Source organism: Urocampus carinirostris, chromosome 1, assembly GCF_059441175.1.
Source record: "Urocampus carinirostris isolate Australia breed hairy pipefish chromosome 1, RoL_Ucar_1.0, whole genome shotgun sequence".
In the NCBI taxonomy this organism is placed as follows: Eukaryota; Metazoa; Chordata; class Actinopteri; order Syngnathiformes; family Syngnathidae; genus Urocampus; species Urocampus carinirostris.
This window is the reverse complement of record NC_142349.1, coordinates 64,035,824-64,062,603: the sequence shown is the minus strand read 5'-3', so window position 1 is coordinate 64,062,603 and position 26,780 is coordinate 64,035,824. Positions and strand designations below refer to the sequence as shown.

The 26,780-nt window shown below is 38.9% G+C and overlaps 1 protein-coding gene across 1 annotated transcript in view; it reads left to right on the top strand.

Moving 5' to 3' along the window:
- Positions 1–26,780, top strand: part of egfra (epidermal growth factor receptor a (erythroblastic leukemia viral (v-erb-b) oncogene homolog, avian)) — a 116,473-nt gene that overhangs the window by 51,019 nt on the left and 38,674 nt on the right. The window contains exons 2-10 of the mRNA XM_088348271.1: positions 15,918–16,069; positions 17,670–17,856; positions 17,926–18,060; positions 18,155–18,223; positions 19,466–19,584; positions 21,091–21,232; positions 23,183–23,299; positions 24,813–24,939; positions 25,002–25,075. Of these exons, the coding sequence (XP_088204397.1) occupies positions 15,918–16,069; positions 17,670–17,856; positions 17,926–18,060; positions 18,155–18,223; positions 19,466–19,584; positions 21,091–21,232; positions 23,183–23,299; positions 24,813–24,939; positions 25,002–25,075 (1,122 nt within the window). The remainder of the gene's footprint in view (positions 1–15,917; positions 16,070–17,669; positions 17,857–17,925; positions 18,061–18,154; positions 18,224–19,465; positions 19,585–21,090; positions 21,233–23,182; positions 23,300–24,812; positions 24,940–25,001; positions 25,076–26,780) is intronic.

The following is a 26,780-nucleotide window of genomic DNA, read 5'->3' as shown; positions in this document are numbered from 1 at the left end:
ATTCTTTCTTTTCCTCAATTACTCTTCTACTAATGGAGAGCACATTTGATTTTTAATGTGGTTTTGGCACTTTGACAATTGTAATCATGATCTCATAGTTTTGATTGTGATCATTTTTGTGTTGGTAAAAAAGTGAATATGTTTTGGGTTTATACAGGTATATTTTAAAACTAAAACAAAAATGCGTTTACACTGAATATTATCTGCATCAAAATCTCATTTGTAAGTAGGTCAGCGTCTGTATATCGCTTAATTTGTCTATTTTTTATTGTAAAATGAACAGAGATAGGGCAGCACGGTGGAGCAGTGGTTAGCGCGTGTGCAGGCACAGTTCTAAGGTCTTGGGAACCTCCTGTGTGGGTTCAAATCCAGCTACCGGACTTCCTGTGTGGAGGTTGCATGTTCTCCCCGTGCTTGCATTGGTTTTCTCCGGGCACTCCGGTTTCCTCCCACATTCCAAAAACATGCATTTCAGGTTAAAAGGCCGGTCCAAATTGTCCCTAGGTGTGAATGAGCGAGCGAATTGTCTGTCCCTTTGTGCCCTGCGATTGGCTGGCAACCAGTTCAGGGTGTCCCCTGCCCTCTGCCCGATGATTGCTGGGATGGGCTCTAGCACCCCCGAGACCCTACTGAGGATAAGCGGTACAGATAATGGATGGATGGATAATATCAAATTGGTACAATAAAGTTATTAAAAATCCCTAATTTTATTTTGAACCACATTCAACCTAAAAATGGCCCTCTTGGATGCTAATAGGAAAAACAAAATCTGAACATTTTCTTTATCCCTTTTGAATATGCTTTTCAATATTTGGCAGACAGCTCTGGTTATTTTTCATTTACATCAGCTTTTCTTGCATTTCACTGATGTGTCCGCAGGAAACTTTTATAGCTTTAAAGATGTGAAAAATATAATATTATTATCAACTAAATGCAAAAAAAGACAATTTAAGACAACCACGCCATCTGAACTGGTTCTATTTGATTAATATAAACACCCAAAATTGTTTCAAATGTGAATTAGATTGGAAAATAAATGAATAAATGATCAAATGATTCTACAGTTTTTGTAGCTCTTGATATCGTTTTAAATGAAATAACATCCTATCGCCCACACGAGTACATGTAAACACACTCGCACATTGTGCAGCCTCAAGATACAAAAAAATTGGCCGTGCACTTTTGATTTCCAATGCAAGTCCTCAAGTAAACACGAGCTGACCTGTAACTAAGGAAATTAATCGAAGTGTTGACAGTTCTCTTTATCAAACTGACTCCACAAGGTCACTAATCTCAATGCATAAACACACAAAGGGACACGCATTCATTGCACAGGGCAACTCCTTGCTTCAGGTACTGTTACTTTTATGTAAAGGCAGCAGGAAGTGAAGCAACAGTTGATTGTTGATTTGTGCGGGTGCTCGTAATCTTAGAAAATGCTTGAATTTTGTTTTCAAGGTCAGGAACATGCTTAGACGTTTTTGTCAGTAGGATTCTAAAGCCCATGCAATAAATGAAGAAAAATAATGAAGTGTGTGAAAATGGCGCCCACACGCCTGCTCTCAGTCATTATGGCGCTGTCATGTGAAGAGCCACCGCCCCCTACTGGTCGCACCAAAGAGCACAGCTCTATTTAGAGATATGCCTTTTTTGCCTCCGGTAACTGAGAAGAGCTGGCTCTTTCGGCTCCCTAACAGTTCCTCAATGATAATAAAACATGATGCACCAAAGTATTTAGCTATTTGTAGTTTCCTACGTTTTTTAGGGTAACCCTGAAAAACGCATTAAATTTAAACTAAAATGTTCACAGATTCACACAAAAAAAAATAAGTACAGAGCAATTTTAGCTTTGTAAACACTGAACAGATTGAAAGGCAAACAACACAAAATCCCTGGAAATGCAAAACAATAAAATAAAAATGAAAAGTATTTTATTTTAAATTTTACATTAAAAATAAAATGAACTTTAAATATCCATTCCAACCAATTTAGACACAGATTCCCTGAAAAACACACAAAGAGTATAAATTAAACTAAGTAAAACAAAAAGCAAAAGTTTAGCAGTCTCGAAGATTGAAAGATTAAATGCACTTAATTCCGGAGTGATTAATACCAAATCAAATGAGTCCAAATTTGGCTCATTATTCTGCTTTTTATACATACAGCACTTGCTTTCCTTTTTGTCTTCTGTATCGAACTCAATTATTAGCCAACACCTATAAAGCGCTTTCCGTGTTTATAAAAGTGTGATGTAGCCAAGCTGCACGTTCATTGTTGTAGCAGAATGTCAGAATTCATATCAGTTTATAGCAAGCCAAAACATTTTTTCCCATAACAGAATTTTTTTACGTTCCTATGCATTCCAAAATACCCAAAATATTAAGAAAACGTGAACCTAAACAACCACAAATACTATGAATAAGACTTGTACCTAAACATCCACAAATACTATTGATAAAATGTGTACCTAAACAACCATAAATACAATTATGAAAAAAAATTCCGAAACAACCTTAAATACTATAAATAAAACGTGCAGCTAAACAAGCATCAATACTATTAATAAAATGAGCATATGTAAACAATAACTATTTAAATGGATAGTTAATAAGAATCAAAGTTGGTTTATTTATTTTAAATATTTCTATTTACTGTACCTTTTAACCAGCGATTTAATGGCAGACACTCACTCACCATTCTTAATTCTTAATACGTTAACATCCTTCTTTAACTCGATTGTTGTTTACACTATTTTCCTCTTTTCCTTCCCCTTATCAATACCTTCCTTGTAACTTTTATCTTCAAGAATATGCAATTAAAAACACGAAATTGTGATAAATTCTCAACACGTATTGTCTGATTGACTATCTATCTTGGAATGATGCTAGCCGATTAGGCAAGAGTAGCCTACGGTATATGGCCGCTCATCTCGTTTGGCTGTGTTTAGGTTCTGATCACGGTTCAGTGTCCCCTTAACTTCATGGATTTTCTAATCGGTTTTGCTGTGAGAGCCCATGTTTCGCAAGCGTAGCCGAAGATGGAAGTAACAAGTCCTTGCATCTGATCTTTGATTTCACTGCTATGCTTTTTTCCCTCCAGATGGGTTTAAGTATGACAAGTATGGCTGTGGTTTGAGCCACCCTGGTCATGATTTCTGGTTCCTACCACACCTCTAATATAACAGCTCCCAGATATTTAAATCTGGTGACCGCTTCAAGCTATTGGTGGTTAATGGTGATGTTTGTGGTGATACTTTGGGTCATTTGTTTTTTTTTTTGTGGGTGCTGATTTGCATCCCATACTGGAGTGATGCTTTGTCCAGGCGATTGACCAGATCTCTGATTTGCTGTTCTTCTCCTGCCAATCCAGGAATATCATCAGCAAAACGGATGTTAGTGATATTGTGTCCCCCAATGCTGAATTAATTGTCATGTTGCCCCAGAGCTTCGAACTTGTCTTACACGTCTGTGGTTTGAAACCACGCTCCAATTGTACCATTGATGAGTACCGCACTGTTGGCATACGGCTGTTCAATGGTCTGGACTAGTTTTCTGGCCCATTTTGTACTTCTCCATGGTGGCACATAAAGCGTCTTGACATACTCTGTTAAATGCCTTCTTGAAATCCACAAAAATGTGATAGAAGTCTCTCTGGTGTTGTTGAAACTTCTAGCATAGATAAAAAATTGGTCTGTGGGGCTCCTTCTTTCCCTGAATTCTGCCAGTTCCTTGGTTAGGCTTTTTCCAGCCTGTGGTTTCGGTCTGTTCATTGGTACCCTTAGCATAACTTTACTTGCATTGTTGATGAGACTGATAGTTCTGAAGTTGGAGCATTTTGGAGGAGGATCCCTTTCGGGTTCTGTTAATGAAGCGAACATGACTTTTTCATGGATAGTTAAAATGATTTTAGTGACTTCCTGAATTTGTATTTAAACCCAAAACTGTAACTGTTGTTTTTGTTTTCATACTCTAGTTATTATTGCAGTGCAGCTCATAGTTTTCACTACATTCTTTTAATGGCACGTAATACAATAACTTCATAATACAGATCCAGCTTTTTAAAGGATAATTAACTGTGCCTTACCATACTCACAAAGGCCAAATATTTTGGTGTTAGATCATGCAGCTGTTGCATTCAGTGGCACGGGGGAACTGAACTAGCTAGCCAAGTGAGGCAATCTTGCAGTGGCTCATGTGTTGAATCAGGCTGACCTTCTTTTGAGCGTGGCGGCCTAATAAGGAAGTGACTTTATGGTCCCCGGCAATCAGGTCATTTACCACCTGCAGGGCCCGTTATCAAATCAGCCACTCCAAGTAGGAGCTTAGCCTGTTTTTTTTTGTTTTTTTTAATACTTGTCCACTTTTTTCTCTGGTTGTTTGTTGATGTCACTCACCTTGCCACGCCTTCTGTCAATATAGTAAGCAGGGTTTGTACTGGTGCACGACCGAAAATAATTGAAGCACTGCATAGGCCAACTCTGCCCTCAGAACACCTTTTAATTTGAATTGTAAAAAAGAATATTTCAAGATTTTTTAAATTAAAGTGACAATCTTAAATTTATCATGGCATGATTTTTGTTGTTGTTGTTTTTAATTTACTTTTTTTTTTATCTCTGTTCATTTTACAATGAAAAATAGACAAATTAAGCGCTATACAGACGCTAACCTACTTACAAATGAGATTTTGATGCAGATAATATTCAGTGTAAACGCATTTTTGTTTTTGTTTTAAAATATTTGTCTTAAAATTGTTTCGATTTGACTAGGTGCTGCGATTTAACGAAATGCTTGATATTAATGATGCCTGAACCAAACATAATTATAATTGAGTTTGACTCTGCTCATATTCGGTGTAAAAGCGGCTCTTTGGTGCAGCATCCTAGTCTCGAATACAGACTCTGCCCTACTTACGACGTTCGTAAGTTGAAGTGGTTCGTAAGGTGCTTCAGTGCTATATTTTGTATGTTTAAGGTTTATAGAAGTATGGTTAAGTCTTGTATAAGTAAGCTGTATTGTTTTGTACTAAAAAATAAACATTTAATATAAAAATATGCTCTATAAAGATAAATAAATTGAAGTTTAATTTACTTTTGGAAGATGAGGTTCAAGAGTTAGGCTAATTCCTCATCTGAAAAAAAGTGGCCGAAAAAAAGCGTTCCGACCTTTTTCTCGACCGCATCAAGCTTTCTTATTCCACTATCATTTCAACAGAAACGGTTCGCCTCTTCTTTACACTTTACCTCAACCATATTGATTAGATGCAGGAGATATTAAACAATAAAAATGTCAAAGTTCTTAGCGCGCAGGAGATACAGTATAGAATGTTTACACACAAATTAGGAAGAGAAAGCCGGATTTATTCTTCGGGGTGGATGCTCGGTGACCTCTCACAGTGCCACACGCCGGTAGTAACGGAAAGAAGCACTACAGTACTGTCTTGTACTCAGAAAAAGGTTCACACACTGCAAAATCGATGTCAGTGTCCGGAAATTTTTTGACATCCCGATAATGTATTTCATATCTCCTGTTTTTCGTAAGTCGAACGGTCGTAAGTAGGGGAGCGTCTGTATAGACCTCCAGAGCTGCTAGCTTGTTGTTGCCGAATGCTTGATCATTTGAACACAATTATATCAAATAGAATTAAAAGCACAAAGGAACCCCCCCAAAAAAAGATTTTGTAAGTGAATGAATAAATCACATATTTTTGCAAATCAGCGGATTAGAATAACGATCATGTCGTTATTTTGTAGATTATGATCTCATTTAAGGTCCTTCACGATCTAACCCCAACCCTAGCACAAGTGTATTTAACATACACCGTTTGCTTATTACGCAATTGCTTGAGGAATAATTACAGCACTAATTGCATCTCGTGTGGCTCTTCTAATGAATTTAAAACTCCGGAGTGTGCTGTCAGATGTCGTGGCCGGTTCATGTCAGCAAGGACCTCGAGGGAGCGGCTAATGAGGAGGGCGAGGGAGAACCGAGGCAGCCAGATGTTTATGTACTTATTCGTTCTTACTCAGTGGAGTGCAGTGCTGTGCTTTGTAAATGTTCTTGAGATTATCTGAATAGGGTACACGTTTTTGGTGTTTTTTATTTAGGCACAGCACAAAAAAAAAAAACATCAACAACTACCGTATTTTCCACACTATAAGGCGCACCTAAAAGCCTTTATTTTTTTCAAAAGCTGTCCATGCGCCTTATAATACAGTGCGCCTTATTTATGGATCAACATTAAGTCGCAAAGTCTTCCAACTAACTTGCAGCCGCCGACTCGATTTTCCCCCGAAGGCCAAGTAGTCCGCGGTGTATGCTGGGATTTATTTACCGGCGTTTCATTGGCTAACCAATGTGTCAATCATCATTTGAATCGATCACTTTTGGCTAAAGTTATTCGGAGGTCAAGGGGCGGATCCTTTTTATCATTTACAGGCTGGCATAGGCTTAAACGGCAAAACAAAGCCTGTAATTAGCCAAAAAAGATGTGTCAATCATCAGTTGAATCGATCACTATTGGCTAAAGTTATTCGGAGGTCAAGGGGCGGATCCTTTTTATCATTTACAGGCTGCCATAGGCTTAAACAGCAAAACAAAGCCTGCAATTGGCCAAAAAAGATGAATGCGTATAGCACGTGGTTGACGGCATACAGAAAGCATTTTTTACTATTCTGTATTTGTAAATATTTTATTCTCCTGGATTTACTACACTCACGGATATAAGAGGACCATGTCTGCACATTATTGTGAACACAACGACTTCGGTGAGCTACTCCGACTATATATTATCCCTGTATCTTGTTTCAGACTGAACGCGATGTGTCAGTGATAAGCGGTGCAGATAATGGATGGAATGGAGTGTCTATTTTTAAATTAAACTCAATTCCAAGTGTTTATTGTCATATGCACAGTAAAGTTACGAGCGAAAAAGAAAATAGAAACTAAGGAATGGTTGGAATTTCTTGAATCCCAAGACTTTAACCTTCCGAATGATGGAACGATGCATTTGAGTGACATCGTACGGACACCGCATCCGCACGTGTTCTCGACACGTATTTGCGTCTTTACAAGCTTTGGGAATGTTACGGGGGTAATAAGTTTGACTGAACTATCTGACTGCTTTGTCGACGTTCCCATTGTAGCGCCTTATAATCCGGTGCGTCTTATGTATGTCAAAAGTAGGACCAAAAACTATTTTTTTCGGGGTGCGCCCTATAACCCGGTGCGCCTTATAGTGCGGAAAATACGGTAATTTACAAAAGGATACGACAAAATATTTGCACAAAAACAGCTTGAAAATACAATGTAATAATACATTGGTTTCAGTGGATGTTGTCTCAGTGGCTAGCTGCTGCCGACTGATAATCAGGATTTATTTTCCTTTTATTTGTGATAAAACAAAGAAATCAAATGTATTGGAAAAACAGTATTTTCCCAATTATCCACGAACTATTATACAAAAACTCATATCTGTGGGTTATTGGTTACTTGGGCTCATTTTCCTCACATTTTATGGTACTTCGGTGTAGTGGCAGTTCTGCACTAAATTTCTCCCTGGGCGAGACCCCTTTGAAACACCACCTCGCCCAGCCCCTATTCCCCACCAAAAAACCTGCCAAGAGACATATTTAACACCGATAAAAAAATGGTAGATATATTTGTCAATAGTACAAATACTTAAATTTAAAAAATCTAAATACGCTCTATATATGAAAATGGCAATTGTTTATCAAAAAATGCAATATGGTATATACAGAAAAATGCCAAATATAAAGAAATGCTTAAATAATAAAACAAATACACTATATCTGGAGTTTTTAACGTGGTGTCCCCTAAGACGGCTGAGTCGCCCGCGGACCTCTTCTAAAAATACCTAACCAGTGCTGGGTCATTGTGATTTTCTAATAAAATGATTTCTTACTGAAAAAACTGCGGTCAATCATGGATAATTCATCACATCCACTACACAGCATTATATCCAGACAGAAGAGCAGCTTCAGCGACAGACTGCTGTCACTGTCTTGTACCACGGACAGACTGAAGAGATCTTTTCTTCCTCATGCCATGAGGCTCTTTAACTCCACCCGGCGGAGTAAAGGCCCACATTAAACCACACCCCCTACATTGCATATTACCGTATTTTATTGCAATGTGTATTCTGTGTAGCACTATTTAGATACTCTACATAACACGGTACAGTGGGTATTAGCACGTCACCTTGATTATTTGTATATTGTATTCTTTTTGCTTTATTATTGTATTGTTCTCAGCGCAGGGATGCTGCTGGAAATGTGAATTTCCCTGCGGGGATGAATAAAGTATCTATCTATCTATCTATCTATCTATCTCTATCTCTCTATCTCTATCTCTATCTATCTAGTGGCGGACTGAGACTATTTAGCCCTTCTTCCAATACATAACCTGGTAAAATCATAATACTAACACGATACGTTTTTATTTTTGAAATGCCTGTCAAACAGGGTGCCTAATTAGTACCAAAAAGCAGCCCTCAGCTTGAATAAGGTTGGCGACTATATACATAAAAATGGCACATATTTATCAAAAGATGTGGAGAGAACAATAATATCAAATACCAAATAGACTTATATTCTCAAACAGCAAATCACACACATTTGAAAACATCCTAAAGAAAATGTAGTTGTATCATGAAATAAAACACAAACTGAAACCTGATCTTTTTGGTTTTCCTTGATGGAAAATCATCGATAATATAATCAAAGACAATCTACTCCCACATTTCATGATTAATGCTGATGACAGCAAGGCCAATGAGCGGTTCCTGATACATGGTTGACCAGATATGACTATCAACTTCAGTTTTGAAAAGCTACACTCTGCTTGAGCCACCGTGACTGGCAGAGTGAGTGCAATGCTGAGGGCAGTCCAAAATTGGGGTAGATCTCAGATAATACTTTATTATCAATGAAGGTGATCAGTTTAAGGAGGCTCAAGGTCGTCAATTACGACAGGTTGGAAAGGCTAAACCAATTCACCGGAGTGACCTGGCTAGCATCTTATTTTCAAGTCGGTCTGTATTTTTATTCATCAGATTATTCATATTTTTGGGGTATGAGTAATTTAGTGACTTCCAACCTAGACCCTTATATGCACATAGTCAAGCCAAGTCAAGTCATGTTTATTTGTATAGCCCTTAATCACAAAGTGTCTCAAAGGGCTGCACAGACCACAGATTATTGCAAACTAGAGACTACGATTACACCATCACCTGATCTAAAACCTACATGAGGGCAAATAATACACAGATATTATCAACATAAAATATAGGTTATTCATATGCTAAAGAATAGAAGTGTGTTTTAAGCTTAGATTTAAACATAAGTTTCCTCTATCAGTATTGACCGATGCCCAGTATCAATACCTGTGATGTCTTTGATATACAAAATGTAAGAACAAAGATCTTTGTTTGTTTTGCCGGTGGATTTAACAAATCCAAATACAGTGGAACCTCGGTTTTCGAACGCCTCTCAGTTCGGACAAATCCGTGTTCGACCAAAAATTTTGAGAAATTCTTGCTTCGCTGTTCGGTCAAAAAATCGGAGTTCGAACGCCGGTACGCTAGGGTGCGATGCTGAGCGGCGTACGGGTGTTTTAGCCCCTAATTATGCCTCCGAAGAAGGTCGGTGCACGCAGGACAGGTGAAAAAAAAAAACAAGTTGTTCGTCCAACTATTGCCTTTAAGAAAGACATAATAGCTAAATATGAAAGAGGCGTACGAATTTCCGATCTTGCTAGTGAATACAGCATGGCTAAATCTACTATCAGTACGATAGTAAAGAATAAGGAGGCTGTGAAATCGAGTGATGCGGCTAAGGAAGTTAGCGCTATAAGCAAGCAACTGCCGCAAGTTTTGGAAGAGGTTGAAAAACTTTTGATGATTTTTCTCTCCCCACCGTCCACCACAAAGGTAAGAAATCCTATTCATAATCCTTTTTTTTTAAATTTTTTTACACGTTCATGTTAGTTCCGTACGAAAGATTACGCTAACGCGAACAAACGATTAGCCTGGGTTAGCTTCATGTTTACGTTCTTGCTAAACATTCAGGCTGTTGGAACGGATCAAAACGATTTTACATTACTTTTAATGGGAAAAACGATTTTCCATGATCGACCAAATCGGTTTTCGAACAGGGTTCTGGAACGGATTATGGTCGAGAACCGAGGTTCCACTGTACCGCCACTATCAGTCATTCTTCTGGCTATTTGGTGACCAGCTGCATCATACTCCATCCTATTATTTATTTTGAATGCATCATATTGCAACATATCTTAAAATGCACATTCATATTTAGAAGAATTGCAAGTTTATTGTTCGGTCTGTTTAGCAGTCAAGTGCTAACCTGTTCTGGAATGCGTCCCAGGAGACTTAACAATACAGCACTGCAGCCATTCACAATGCACATCTGGAATACTCTTTGCTCGCCGGGTCTTATTGCAAAGCCGTAAATCTCGGCTTTAAAGGAGCTAGCAAAAAAATCCATTATACAGTTAATAAATGTGCCTGTAATATGAGTGAATGTATGGCAGTGTTTTTGCTGGCACGGGCGTTTACACGGCACGGGTGAATCCTGCAGGGTGCCGGTCAGAACCCGTCAGACCAGCTAAGGATACAATGAAGGACTCATTTATCCTTGTAAAAAGTTCCCTCTTTTGTTTAGTCAGGCCTTAGCTTGTTGTCATTCTTGTTCAAACACTTGGTTGCCTACATCTACATTACATAAGGTTACATTTTCTGCTACTCTCACACTTTAAAGGGACAGTATGTATTATATGCGCCTCTTAGTGGTAAAGACAAACATTCATATAAAAGAAAACAATGTTGATCTGAATCATTAGCAAAAACACATAAACTATCATAGAAATGTGCATTTTTTAAAATACTCGTAGGTGGGGAAATGTGTACTTGTTTGATATAAAATGAGGATTTTATTTCTACGTACGTAGCGTAACATTCCTCACTTTTCGACTTTTTTGTTTTTCATCTTTCTTTTTTAAATTTCATGAAATGAAATGATCTGCATTTATATAGTGCTTTTCAAGTCAATGACTTCCCAAAGCGCTTTACAGTGTGCTTCACATTTCCCAACAGCGGCCTTGTATTGCAGCCATGTAAGGCGCTAACCTGCTATTGGGGGTATTAGGGGTTCAGTGTCTTACCCAAGGACACTTCGACATGTAACACGGACAAGCCGGGATTCGAACTGGGATCCCTTGATCCCAAGACGAGCGCTCTACCTCCCTGAGCTACTGCCTGCCCCTCTCTCTTTTTTTATGTTGTTTTTTTCCTTTTTCTCTCAGTTTTGTTTTTCCCTCCATTTTCCCTTTTTTGTCTTTTCAAGTCATGTTTATTTGTATAGCCCTTAATCCGTCTCCTCTTTTTTTTCCATTTTTCTCTTCTGTTTTTTTCCCGTTACCTTCTTTTTCTGTTTTTTCCCCTTTATTTAGATTCCCTTTTTTCTCTTTCCTTCACGAAAGGCCAGGCAAAACGATAAGAAGAAAAAAAACTGCTTTTGAGTCACTTTGAGTCTCCTTAGTTTTTATTCTCCCTTGTGCTTTTTTGCACTCATTTTTGATTTCCTTACACAATACAGTGACATTCAGTGGTCAAATATCACACACTGTCCCTTTAAGAGGACAATTGGAGCAATAGATCCATAGAAAGAAATCATTACAGTAACATGACGCAAATAGGGAACCGTATAAATGTACCTTACAATACCAATAATCTGTTGAAATCACTGCCTTGACACACTTTTATTTCTAAAGTTTTTCCCAAACCTAATGACGTGACTCATACCTGACGTCAGCATCAGCCTTCTACATGTTCGGAAACTAAAAATTATATATCTTATACAGTGCCTGTTCCAGCTTTTAACCGCAACTCATGCAGTGCTAATTATAATGCGGATGACGTTGCTGATGCAGTTACTAACATTAGTACTTTAGTTGCTAACACTAGCGCTCAAGCAAGGTAAAAGTAAAAGCTGACACGCCTGCTCTTATTAGCGCTCTTATCACTAAAATTACTGTAAATTCCGAACTATAAGCTGCTACTTTTTTCCCAAACCTTCAACCCTGCGGCTTATTCAGTGATGCGGCCAATTTATGTAATTTTTCTAACAGCCGCCAGCGGCGCTCGAGTACAAAAGGTAAGATTTGGACCGGTGGAATATATGCGCCGAGGAAGACCGCAACTTCTTAGCTTGTGCACAAATTAAATTAGCGTAGACATATCCTCATCATGCAAATTGCAAAAAAAAAGGCGCATGACGTAGCTTTCAAGCTAAAAGCAAACAAGCAGTCTGATAAAGAAGGAAACAGAGCTATTGCACGTAAACTTCACTTTGCGAGCGTGTTGCTAGCGTGTTTTTGAACAAGGGAACGTGGGACGATGTCTATGTTACAAAGTCTCTTTCCCATACCGGGGAAGACGACTTTGACAACGTCAGTTATGAGGAGGAAGATGAGGACGGTATACCGCGGTTTCTGCAAATATGGTATGTTTCTTTAACAGACTCGATTACTTTGTTGCGAGCGTGTTGCTAGTAGCGTTTTGCTACCCTTCACAGGCACGGTTTGGGATGAAAGTTATATCCTCCCCACCCTTACCTTTGGAAATATAGACGTTTTTTCCTTGGATTAGTTTCAACGGGTACCTGGACTCTGTAGGTCTGCATCAAATTTTAAGTACCGGTATCATTTTCTGTTCATTTCGCCGGCTGTGGTTTTTGGACTGTGTACTTTATATTCAGTCACAATCGCGGGACTCAAAGCCGGGTTTGGGCTAATTTTGTGATTGTGTTACATGTTTTAATGCGGGCGCATGCGGCTTATATACCGGTGCGGCTTGTGTAAGTACAAAATCGGTTTTCCTCTTAAAATGTGGTGGGTGCGGCTTATAATCAGGTGCGCTCTATAGTCCGGAATTTACGGTAGTCTTCTAGTCACAAATGTTAGCATCTGTTACATGGGTGCTAGCCATTAGTGCTACAATGCTTAATGCCTTTTTTTCCCTTATCTGCAAAATATTGCCTCATTGAGATATCTCTCATATTGTGGGATTTGTGTCTTGTTTAATGATGGGGTATAATCATTCTGCTATTGAGCTAGTATTTTGTAGAGCAGGGGTGTCAAAGTCAAACGGATGAAAGGGCCAAATAAAAGAAAATTAAGCTACATGCCGACAGCCGGGCTGATGGAATGTTGAATTTTAAAAAAAATGAAGCATATAGTTTAGTAAACCTAATTGAACCTACTGAAAACTTAACAAAAATATAAGATGCGTAAAACAAAAAATCTTTAAGCTCCGTCCCTTATTCAAAAACATTCTTTAATTTTCAACAGGCAGAAGAGACAAATTCCCTTGATATAAAAATCCCCATTACATGAACATGAAATAGAAAAAGCTGGTATTAGTCAGGCACCCTCAGTAGTTTAAATCGTCTAAATTACTTCATAGGATAAAATGTAGCAATAGCAATTTACTTAACAATAATAAAAGAAATTTTCATTCATTCCCAATGCAGATGGATGGCCTGAATGTTTGCTCTGTAATGTGAAAAGTAATGCGAAAAGAACTTTCACAAGAAAGCATGCAAGATTTGCGTACCCAATGGGAAGTGAGAGAAAAACGACTTCTTTGAGAAATTAGCTGAGTTTAAAAGTAGAGTTAAGAAGTTGATTGCATCAACTACACGACTGCAGCGAAATAGTTAAGCATGGAAAATCGTTCACAGATGGTGACTTCATGAATGTGTCAATAATCGAGATCTCAGAACACCTATTTGCAGACTTCAAGATCAAAAGTAAAATAATGCAACAATTTAAGGCATGCCTCGCTTCACTGAGACAGTGAAGGAGGCCGTTAAAATGGCAAACAACACCAACGAACAACAAAAAAAGAAGATTCAGTGCCAAAAAACTCAATTGCCTGTGATGGATTTTTTTTTTTTCGGCATTTGTTTAGTTACAATGAATCAGCTCGGTGGCCTTGTGGGTAGTGCGCCCGCCCCGAGACTGGGAGGTTGCTGGTTCAAGCCTCGGCCGAGTCATACCTAAGACTTAGAACATTGGTACTTTTTGCCTCCTTGCTTGGTGCTCGGCATTAGGGGTTGGAATCAGGGGGTTTGGTCACCTAATGACTCCCAACACATCAGTTGGGTTGAGCGAGGGGGCTGGGAATCCCCTCCTCTGTATCAATCTCCAAGAAAGAGTCAGAAATGACTCTAGCCACCTCCCACTAGGGGGATATGGCTCCGGTATGTAAGTACCGTAAATTCCGGACTATAAGCCGCTACATTTTTCCCAAACTTTCAACCCTGCGGCTTATTCAGTGATGCGGCCAATTTATGTAATTTTTCTAACGGCCGCCAGCGGCGCTCGAGTACAAAAGGTAAGATTTAGACTGCAACCTCTTATCTTGTCCACAAGTTAAATTAGCGTAGACATATCCTCATCATGCAAATTGCAAAAAGAAAGGCACATGACGCAACTTTCAAGCTAAACGCAATCGAGCAGTCCGATATAGAAGGAAACAGAGCTACCGCACTTAAACTTTACTTTGCGAGCGTGATGCTAGCGTAATCTTCAACAAGGGAGCGTGGGAAGAGTCTATAAGAAGGTCTCTTTCTCATACTGTAGGAAGACGACTTTGATGATGTCAGTTATAAGGAGGATGATAAGAACGTTTCACCGTGCTTATTACAATTACGGTATGTTTTTTTAACAGAGCTGTGTACTGTGTTGCGAGCGTGTTGCTAGTAGCGTTTTGCTACCCGTCACAGGCACGGTTTAGGATCAACGTTATAATATTATTTTTAAAGCTTTGAAAACTCTCTCGGTGTACCGTCTTTCTTGGTAAATATGTGTAACCATGTATAATATCTATTTGCAACTGTATTTATTTTAGAAACTTAATATGTTTTGTACGAGCAAATGAGAAAGAAGGGGCGGGGCAAACGCGGGCTGACGGAAAGTGGAGTAAAGGTGAGACGTGTTTGTGGACGCGGTCGACAATAGTGGATATATATTTTTCCCACCCTTACCTTTGGAAATATACACTTTTTTCCTTGGATTACTTTCAACGGGCACCCGGACTCTGCAGGTCTGCATTAAATCTTAAGCACCGGTATCATTTTCCGTTCATTTTTCCGGCTGTGATTTTTGGACTTTATCGGGTGTGGGTTAATTTCGTGTTTGAATTGCCTTTTTTCAATGTGGGCGCATGCGGCTATTATACAGGTGCGGCTTGTGTATGGACAAAATCGGTTTTCCCCCCAAAATGTGGTGGGTGCGGCTTATAATCAGGTGCGGTCTATAGTCCGGAATTTACGGTATGTACAATGAATCATACTTTAATTCAATAACATTGTAATGAAGATAAACTTGAGGTGGTATCCTAGTCACCTGGTGCATCGTTATCCAGGGGATGCGCTGCATCTAACTTAGTAATTTTGATTGTAAGCTAACATAGCTAATTATGATTCCAATATGGTTCTTTCAACATTTTGGGCTGTGTATTCCTGTGATAGGTTCTAATGGATTTATTTCTCTACCATTTTCTCAAAAATAACTTTTTTAGCCTTGTATCCAATATATATTTCGTCCCCCCAGTTGGAAACTGTTCCCACGGCCTAGTGAACGCCATTCGTTTTCCATCTACTGCCAATACATATGCATGTCTCGTTTTCCCCCACAGGCAAGTTATTGCGCTTTGTTGTGAGGATTTGATTTCAATAGCGTTGGCTATTTTTACAAGAAATCAGGCTTTTGTGTGTGCGCGTTTGTGCATGTACGTTGGTGACTGATAGGATTCCAGGATGTCATCACTCGTGACGGTGCCCCATAGTTACCGATGTTTGTTGGTATTTTTCCCGGCAGTGTGCCAAGGCATCACCAACCGCTTAAACCTGCTGGGCTCCAAAGACGATCACTACCAGATCATGGTGAAGACCTACAGCAACTGCACCGTGGTCCTGGAGAACCTGGAGATCACGTACATGGACGAGCACCGGGACTTGTCCTTCCTCAGGGTAAAATGATATTACTTTCCGATGTAATCAAAACATGGCTGCAGTTTAAAAAGAACAATCTTCTTTCATGCGAAATGTTTATGTGAACATTTTCTTGTTGAATAATGTTTTTTTTAGATAAATAAAAACTATTACAGTAGACCCCCGGGAAACAACATCCTAGCCTTACATTTTCACTTTACGGTATTGTCAGGACCAGAAAGGAGACTTGCGTTAGGTTTTTCTCAGTTTTATTGGAAGAAAGGAAAGGGTTGCACCCACGATCCGGTGATCGTTGGACGCGGGAAGAAGGACGCTCTGAACGCGTAAGTTGGACTTCCGTGGCAAGCGATGGCGTTGTCAGAAACTGAAAAAACGGGTCGGTAGCCGGGACAGGAGAGCAAAAAACGTGGTCGGGATCAGAAACGGGTCGAAAGCCAGGTGAGGAGAGTAGACGTGGTCAGGATCAAAAAACGGGTTGAAGCCAGGAGAACAGATGAGACCAAAAACAGGTGGGAGTCAGGGTCGAAAAAGCTTGCCTAGAGTACACTGAGGTACGCAGACGGACTGACCATAGGTGACAGATAGACGTGGGTTTAAATAGTGACACGGAGCCAATCAGAGTCCAAGACAGTTGCCGCCAAAGGAGCGGGCACAGGTGCATCACATCGGTAATCATGACAGGTATTGAATAAGATATTATTTCGGCCCCTCTTTATGGCTTTTTCCCCACTTTTACATCAACAAAATAATATTTTAACATGCTTTCAAACGTATTGCATTCAACTTTTACGTGTTTATACGTGCAACAAGTTATGTCTCTAAGATGCCTGTCTGCTATTGGTCGCCGTCATATAAAATGCTGATCTGGCTATTGATTTGCATCACAGATTTTAAAAAATGTGGAAATGTTACTAGCTGAACTACCTCCCATAGTGCCTTCTTCTTTATTCGGTTCAGAATATCTTTGCATGTTGGCTATACAATACAGTTTATTTTGTATGGTATTTGCTGTGGATGCTTAGGCTTGCAAAGATGCTAAAAGGGAAGTAAAAACATGATCACCAAGAAATATATAGCTTCATCGACGTAACCAATTGCGGCAGGAACTATTGTTAAAAAATAAGGATGCTATTAAAGTAACTAAATATTTTAAGAGCATTACAATGCTTGCAAAGTGGAGTTTTGAAATCAGCTTCATTTTTAATCTGCCATTGGCTTCCCCTCCCATGCATCCACGCATCCACCCACTAACTCCACTGTACCAGTTCACATCACTTCACACCAATGATAAATACAATTTCATTTTTCCGCGACATGATTATATATGTTTAATGTTATTTAATCATATACATGTATATTACAATCATATACACATATATTATACATAAGTAGCACTTGCCTTATACTATTTTGTTATTTAAATTGTATTTTGGGGTTACCGAGGTTCAGAACGAATTAGCTAAGCGTTACGCAAGGTTTCCATCCCCCGCTATTCGGCACTGTGCGATCCTAGCCACTAATGTCGCATCCCAGGAGCTTACGGTACATCCTTCCATGTGGCTCTGCAGTTCCTTTCTCAACAAACTCTAAATGCATACTTGTTATTTCTGTTTTTCAGACGATCGAAGAAGTGGGTGGCTACGTGCTCATTGCCCTTAATACCGCCTCCAGGATCCCGCTAGACAACCTGCGCATCATTCGCGGTCACTCGCTGTATGAAGGAGGTTTTGCCCTCACCGTGCTGGCCAATTATGACAAAGTCTCAGGCCAGGGCACCAATGAGCTCCTTTTAACAAGCCTTACAGGTCTGTACCAAGATTTGCCTTTACCTCCTAGGAAATCATCCTAAAATGATGGGTTTTTTTCTCTTCCAGAAATTATCAAAGGAGGTGTAAAGTTTAGCAAGAACCAGCTCTGCAACGTGGAGACTATCCAGTGGTACGATATTATTAACGAGGATGGTAAACCCAAAATGGAGCTTCCATCTATTGCTAGCAACAACCCACTTTGTAAGTGATCCACTGAGGAAAGACATTGAGCAATATAGTTCATTATCATTTAAGGCATTGAAAAAAAGTTTTTTTTTTGGTCTTTTTTTTACAGGTAAAAAATGTGACAAAAGCTGCTTCAACGGTTCTTGCTGGGCGCCTGGGCCTCAAAACTGTCAGACTTGTAAGATAATTTCAGTAATTTCTGCTATGAAGCGAAACGGTTTCAAACAAAGAACACAGTTTGTCACAAAAGTGAATACACCCACGACATGGCTGCCTAGATTTGATCATAATGTTTAATTGAACAACACTGAAGAAACATCACTTTGACACAATGAAAGGTAGTCTGTGTAAAGCTTATACTGCAGTGTAAATGTATTTATTTATTTTAGACTCAAAATATAGCCATTACTGGCTATACCCCTGCCAACAAAAGTGAGTACACCCTAAAGTAAAAGTTCTTGAAGTTCAATTTTTTTTGGGGGGCCACCATAAATTTGCAGAATCGTTCTAATACTCCCGGCCATGGATTTCACCAGAGCCTTGTAAATTGCCACTGTAATTTTTTTCTACTCCTCCATGACAAGGTGACTGATCTGGGGGATATTAAAGATCTTGTACTTCTCCACTTTCTGCTTGGGTATTCCTCAAAGATGCTCTATTGAATTTAGATCTGCAGACATGCTTGGCCAGTTCATCCCCTTTACCCTTGGCCCCTTTAGAAAACCCTTGGTCATCTTAGAAGTGTATTTTGGGTTATTGTCATGCTGGAACCTTGCCGTGCGACCGAGTTTCTGGAGGGAGGAGATTATTCTCTAATCCAGCATTCCACAGTACATCCTTGAGTTTGTGTTTCCTTTAATGGAATGCAACTCCCCAATTCCAGTTGCGCTCATGCAGCCCCAAACCATGACATTCCCAATACCATGCTTTAGGCACGACACAAACATGTTTGTACTCTTCACCTGGTTGCCGCCGCACATGATTCGGACCATCTGAGCCAAATAACATAGTCTTTGTCTCATCAGACCAGAGGATCTTTCCAGGAAGCCACGGCCTTTGTTTTCATTCTTCTTTTCATTGTGTCAAAGTGATGTTTCTTCAGTGATGTTCCATTAAACATTGTAATGAAATCCCTGCAGAAATGTAAGGGGTGAACTGGTATTTACTTTTGTGACATACTGTATGGCTGTTGCCAGACATGAGTCTTAGTGAGGGTATATCAAATGCACGGGGGGCTCACCTATTATTGGTTGGTTGTTTGGTTCTTTTGTTTCTTCGTTTTTTTTTTAGACTGCCCACACATTACATCCAGTTTTCTTTTAGTGGGCAGAGCGGGTCCGCGGGTGAGCACTACCCCACCCTGCCCCCCTTGGTAACGGCCCTGAATCTCACCATAATTTTTTGCACTTTTTTTCTGCAGTAACCAAGCTAAACTGTGCGCAGCAGTGCTCCAAGAGGTGCCGGGGGCCCTCGCCCAGCGACTGCTGCAACGAGCACTGCGCTGCAGGATGCACGGGACCTCGCCCCACCGACTGTCTGGTAAGAACATTGTAAAGCAATTAGTTTTTAGTGCATTGCAACTTGCATTTTTTTGTTGTAATTTGATATGACAGAATATTCTGGTTACTACCTTAACATTATCACAATAAATATTCATACAAAATATCACTTTGCTGCAGTTTTACTACAGCAGTTATCAACAAGAGTTACATTCATTATAAATACTTATCCTGGTAAATCGTTCCCTGCCATTGACGGCTTCAGATATACAATATTCCCTCGACTTTTTTGCGGTTAACCTTTTCCATAACCGCCAGTATTAAGTGAAATTCAACGAAGTATAAAACATATTTATAAGCTGATTACCCTACCTGGGATATTATTATGCCGCAAAGCACTCTGGATTTGTAGTACATTGACGAATGATACATGCAAACCCTGGTTCAAGCCTCGGCTGAGTCATACCTAAGACATACAACATTGGTACCCATTGCCTCCCTGCTTGGCGCTCTTTATTTAAGGGTTGGAATTGGGGGGTTTGGTCACCTAATGACTCCCAACACAGCAGTTGGGTCTAAAAACGAGTCACGTCGATAGCTTCGCGTGACAAAATGATTTCCGGTAGATATCATGTTGATTTGATACTGGCTGAATAATAATAAGTACAAATACAAAATGCAAGTCCGCTCAAATGAAGGCCGCCCCCCCCAAAAAAAGGTGCGCCACTATTTCACGGATTTTCACTTTTCGCGGGTGGTTCTGGTGCCCATGAAACGCAAAACCGAGGGATCTCTGTATTTCAAAAACAACAACTCATCATGTTATTTCTCTATTATTACCGGATTATTTGATGTAAGAAGGTTTAAATAGACTACAACTAAAAAAATAATTTAGAAACAAAAATCACAATGACCCAGCCAATGTTCCCTGTAATTTTCCTTACGGGTCTGAGCGTTCACACAAAGTCGGTGAGCCACGCTTGAAACAACAGTGAGCAACCATAATCCCAAGTGTGGCAAGATAATTAATTATCAAACATGTCCAAAACTTGACATCAAGTTACATTTTGCTGAGTTTCCGGCAATGCAAAATTATTTTTCTCTTTTGAATGAATTGACTCATGTACTATTGCAAAGGTTGTACGGCCTACAAACGTTGTTTGTTCTTACAATTCTTTCACAAGATATCCAGCAGCTTAGAGGGAGCACTGGACCCAGCACTGGTGAGCTATTTTCAGAACAGATCCACGGGTACTACAGCTGTTCCTAGGGGGCACCATGTTGGAGACCCCTGCTCTTGCGTCAAAGCTTCGTTTCACTGTAATTGGGTCGCCTGTTGATGAGTTGATTGATTAGTAATTTTTTCAGCAATTATTCAGTCGGGAGTCTGATTCTTTAAAAACTCCCATCTCAGTTTATTAAAAGCACGATGAGCTTGTGTATTTAGCAGCAGCCTCAACAGCCCTGAGAGCGTGGAGGCCGCCGTTGAGTCGGCTCGGGAGGAATGCAATGTTTTTACTAGGTCTGTGCTGTGTTTGTGCTGCAGGCCTGTCGGGACTTCCAGGACGACGGGGTGTGCAAGGACTCCTGCCCGGGCCTCATGCTCTACGACCCCAACCAGCATCAACTTGTACCCAACCCGCACGGGAAGTACAACTTTGGCGCCACCTGCGTCAAGAGTTGCCCGCGTAAGAAAGGAAAAAAAAAACGTTTCTGTCAACACTTGTTAGAGTTAGACATTAGCTGTTTTCTTGTTTAATGATAAACTTTGGAGACAAGGGAAGAAAATGATTGAGCTCCTGTGTTAATGTCGCGTCTGTTTTTTGGCCCTTGAACTCAGATGTTTGAGTCACCTCAGCCTTGAGAGACAATGTTGTACAATTTAAAACTTTTGTTTTAAAAATGAAACTTTAATCTTTTGGAACCAAGGAATCGAATGATGTCCTAGCTATGAATCGCGGGCCATTTGCAGACAAACAACCATATTTGAGCTCTCCACCGTATAAACTATAAAACTCTTCCTACAAAACTTGCTGACTTAAAAAAAGGTTTTATACACTATACATGTTTATTTATTAAATATACAAAATCGCAGAACTTTTCACAAATATCAACGTGGGTAAAAATAAGGATTTATCATTTTTATACAATAATAGATGAACTCAATATTGAGCTTTTTGGTTGTTTTTAAAAACATATTCTATAAAATGTTTGTATTAGGCATTAAAGAAATTGCAAAGTGTTTCACTTTAACCTACCTACATATTTTGTAAGATTTTATTTCTAAAGGTGTTAAAATAATGTATGTCGCTTTTTGAGTCTGACTTTTTCCTATTTTTTTAAACAAACCTACTACTACTGAATAAAGTATCTATCTATCTATCTATCTATCTATCTATCTATCTATCTATCTATCTATCTATCTATCTATCTATCTATCTATCTATCTATCTATCTATCTATCTATCTATCTATCTATCTATCTATCTATCTATCTATCTATCTATCTATCTATCTATCTATCTATCTATCTATCTATCTATTTGTTAATTTGGTGAGTGTCTGATTTTTTTTTTTTTTAAATGTCCTTTCTTGTAACAATTTATCTGAAAATACAGTATTCATTTTATTTCCTAAATGCCAGATTTAATTAAACGATAACCATAATACAGTAATTTATATAAATAAATAAATAATTGTGTAGATGTTCTAGGGACTTTTCTAGCTTTAATTTTGAAAATCGTGAGGGTTTAAACACATTTTTTTATTGCAATCAGTAAACGAATATGCCTCTAGGTGTTGCTTGTGCTCCACCCTAAATCTTTTTATTTCTCCGACTGATTATAGATTTTCCTTCACTGATAAAAATGATATTGTTTTTACTTGAGTTCTTTTGAGTTCTGATATGAATTCAAATCCCAAGAAAATGGAATCAATGAACCAGGTTGACACACAATTTATTAACACAGAGAATCAACGGTAGAAAAAAAAGGGGGGCGCCGGAGATTATGGCGGTTTTCGACTGCTAAAAGTCAAGAAATTCAGAGGCTGGTAAAAATAATATTCAACTGTCTTTTATAGGGGGAACTGTGTTGGTAACACTATATAACTGGTAAATGGAATGCATTTCTATAGCGCTTAAAAAAATCACTGAAGAACTCAAAGCGCTTCACAATGTAATTCACAATTAGCTATACACACACACACCCACACACACATACACACACCGATAGCAGTGTCTTGCCCAAGGAGACTTTCACGTTTAGCCGGGAGGAGCCGGGAATCGAACCTGTGAGCTCTTTGGTCCCAAGACGAGCATTCTACCTCCCTAGTTACTGCCGCCCCCAACTAAGCAAAAAAATAAATAAAATAATTTTTAATAGGACTGTTTTAGCAATGAACATTAGGATTGACTCATTTGCTTCTTGGGCCACAAAATTATTAATAATATTTTTATTATGGTCACAGTTAACAACAAGTAAGACTTATTTAAAGAAGCAATGTTATGATAACAGCGCAGCTTCGCCTTAGATAAAAAGGCAGTGATTTTAGAGACCTAAGTCTCGAGCCAGTCTGTAACAGTCAACAATGTACGATCCCAAAGCAAAACTGAGCCGTGTGTTTGTGAATCATCGCAGATAACTACGTGGTGACGGACCACGGAGCGTGCGTGCGAACGTGCAGCGGCAACACTTACGAGGTGGAGGACGGCGGCATCAGGAAGTGTGCCAGGTGCGATGGACTTTGCCCCAAAGGTGAGCACCCCCAAGTTGGCACTAGGCAAATCAAAGTGGCATCATTAATATGCTAAGACAGTTATTGTTTTATTCACAACAAATAGACTGTGTGTGTGTTAGTCTGTGTGCTTGTTGAGTATGTCGTTAAAAGTTGCAACTATCAAAAGTTAATAATGAACAATTGCACAAAAAAGTTCTCTTGTGTGCTTTGGCGTAACCCCATCTTTTACTTTTTTGTTCAACTGGATTGTTTGTAGTTGTCCTGTTTATTTGTCAATTCCTGACTTACTTCAACAGCGTTATTGTCTCTTCAACAGTGGATTATTATTATTATTTAGTACTGCAAGTTAGCAGTTATCGCTATGAGAGACAGAAGGGACACAATGTTCCTTGGAGGTTTTGACTCTCTGCATGTAACAATTCTTTTTTTTTTTTTATGTCTGGTCCTTTTTGTCACATTCCGGCCCTCAATAGGCATGCTATGTGTATTATTTCTAGTTTTTCTGCCCTGGTTTCTTTCTTACATTTTTTTGAAGTGTGACCTGTCTTTTGCTCCTCTGCAAAATGATATAACTGAGTGCAGTGTGGTGTCATCTTCGATAGTTTATACTAAACTAAATTAATTCGACTTATTCTTTATTATTTTAAACTGTGCATTGTGGATGTTTTTTTGTACACTGCAAAAAATGTAACTCATTTTTAATATCAATCTCTTATTTGAGGATACTTTATCCTTTTTCCCTTGTAAAAAAAAAAAAAAAAACCTTAAAATGATTTAGTAGATTAGGGTTAGGGGTTAGGGTTAGGTTGTTGTGGAGAGATTTGGTCTCGATTTTTTCACACATATTATTTTCGACCCTGATGACAAAAAAAACCTAAAAGAAAATGCTAAATATTGCCAGAATTTTTAAGTAGAATTTTTGTAATTTTAACGGCATTTTTAAATCTGACGCTAGTAAAGTGAGGAAAATAATTATAATAAAAATAATAATACATTTTACTTCAAAGAGCCTTTCAGGACACCCAAGGTTGCTGTACACAGAATATAAAGCAAGCAATAAACACAAAATATAAACAAAGTAGAGTTTAAAAGGGGGGGGGTAGTACAAAATAACTTAACTGAAATTACCTGATATAACAAATGTGAGATATTTTACTCTCTATGAATTATTTTCTACCAGTATTTGGAAAAGTTTTGGCTTAAAATGAGCAAGGTGGTGAGGTCTTTCATTGGACCTATATATAAAACTAGAGAAACAAGATGAAAATATCCCTGGGCAGAGTGATTTGCTTGCTTAAAAGATATATTTTTGAATTAAGAAATAAGATTAAAAAGTATCTTGAAATTAGAAAATATTATTCATAAAATTAAGTTGGCAGAAATTGTTTCTAGTCAACTAAATGATTAACCCACATGAAAAATGCCATAAACCCAACTTATTAGGTGACTGTATATTTTGTGCTTGTATATAGTATTCTCACTCCCGCACAGTGCATTCCTTTGTTTTTAACATTTTCCGATTTTCAACAGTGTGTAACGGACTCGGTACAGGCCACCTGACGCACACGCTGTCCATCAACGCCACCAACATTGAGTCGTTCAGAAACTGCACAAAAATCAACGGCCACATCACTTTTATCCACACTTCCATTCATGGGTACAAATTTTAACACATTCCGCAAACACACACGGCAAATTCTAATTTTGTTCTATTTGCAGGGATGCATACACAAAAACATCAAAGCTGGACCCAGCTCAGCTGGATGTCTTCAAGACCGTTAAAGAAATTACTGGTAATATTCCTGATGGTTTTGTTAAGTTTAAACGACATTAATCTGTTCTGCTGTAGGAGGGGCGTAAGGTGAAATATTGATCCAAAACCACAGTACCCCAGTTCAATAAAATAAAATAGTGGACATGATTACTACTTATGTTTAATATATAATATATACTGTAACATCAAACATCCAGTTTGATCCCCCATCTCTGTTTGTCCCTCACCCCCCTCATCACCCCCTCTCCGGAGGAAGCAAAGTCTATTTACAACAAAGACAGTTAAAACATGTTCTTTGTTCCTTTATCTGTTTGTTCTTTATCCTCACTGTAAAATGTGGAACTGGAGTCGTCCAATTTCGTTGTCACAATATATCCCATGTTGTAACAATGACAATAAAGGCATATTCTATTCTATTCTATATGTGTGTACAATGACATAATATTATGAGTAAAACATAAAAAGCAAGAGATGACATTTTTTAATCTTTGGTGCGACGCGACTTGACCCGGTACAATGGAGTTTGTGGGTGGATGCAGAGCGAAAAGGCGAAGGAATAATCTGTAAACGAATTTGGCTTTAGGTGTTGCTTGTTTCTTTCTCTGAGGGATCTAGAATTTCCTACACTGATTAAAAAATAAATTACGTTATCACTTTGAGTTATTTGAGTTCTGATATGAATTACTGATCCCAAGAAAATGGAATCAATGAATCAGGCCGATTGAAATAGGGCACACAATTTATTAACACAGAGAATCAACAATAGAAAAAAAAGGGGCGGAGCACCAGAGAATATGGGGTTTTCGACTGCTGAAAGTCTCGAAGTTACTAGCACAAGTTTCCCGCCATACTGTTAGTTGATTTGGGCAGATTCCTTTGTACAGAAAAAAAACGCTCATTCCCAAGAAGCTGCAAACATTGAGTTAAACCTCAAGCCGTCATCTTACTTGTTGTGGAGGGATTTGGTCTCGTGCTCCGAATAGTCGCAACATATGGCACACGTGCTGAACTCAAGGATGCAGTGCAGGCCCGCACGGCTGCGCCAAGCGCCTGTCGTGCTAGACGAACAAGCCAGTCAGGCAGAAGAAAAGAGGACGAGCTATCGATCAGCTTCTCTTTTTATATGGACCAGGGTCGCTTGACCAGACTATGCCTCTTTGGGCGTGGTCTCAGATATCTGCACAGAGATCGGATGATGGTGTTTGAAGTTGCTAAACTTGTTAGAAAGCCAAAGACATGAGAAATTTGCATAATGTCCCTCCATAGACATAATTACGTATGGTGAGAACATTATTTTATCAATACATTACCTTGAATGTTTTCATTACATTCAAAACTTCCTGTCATCAGATTTCATTATGGTACATGGCATATTGGTACGTGGAGGAACTGTCCAAAAGGGGATATTTGAAACAAAGAAAGTGGAAGTCATTTTTGTCCTGGGCTTATTTGCTCTACTGAAGGAAGAGAGAAAAATGGAGCAGTGTGCGAGGGAGCTCAGTTTATAAGATATCGGCATCTTCAAGAGACCCTGACGCAAACCAATAGCAAACTAGCATCTTATATAACGTTGACCAAGAGCAGACAGACATCTTGAGGAAAATGACTCGCATAATCATACTTTCAAGCAGCGTAAATTTTCAAACTTGAAAATACCACAGCGAGATGCCAAAAATCCTCCTATTTCAAAACATAAAGTGAAAACATAAGGCAGTGATGCTGTA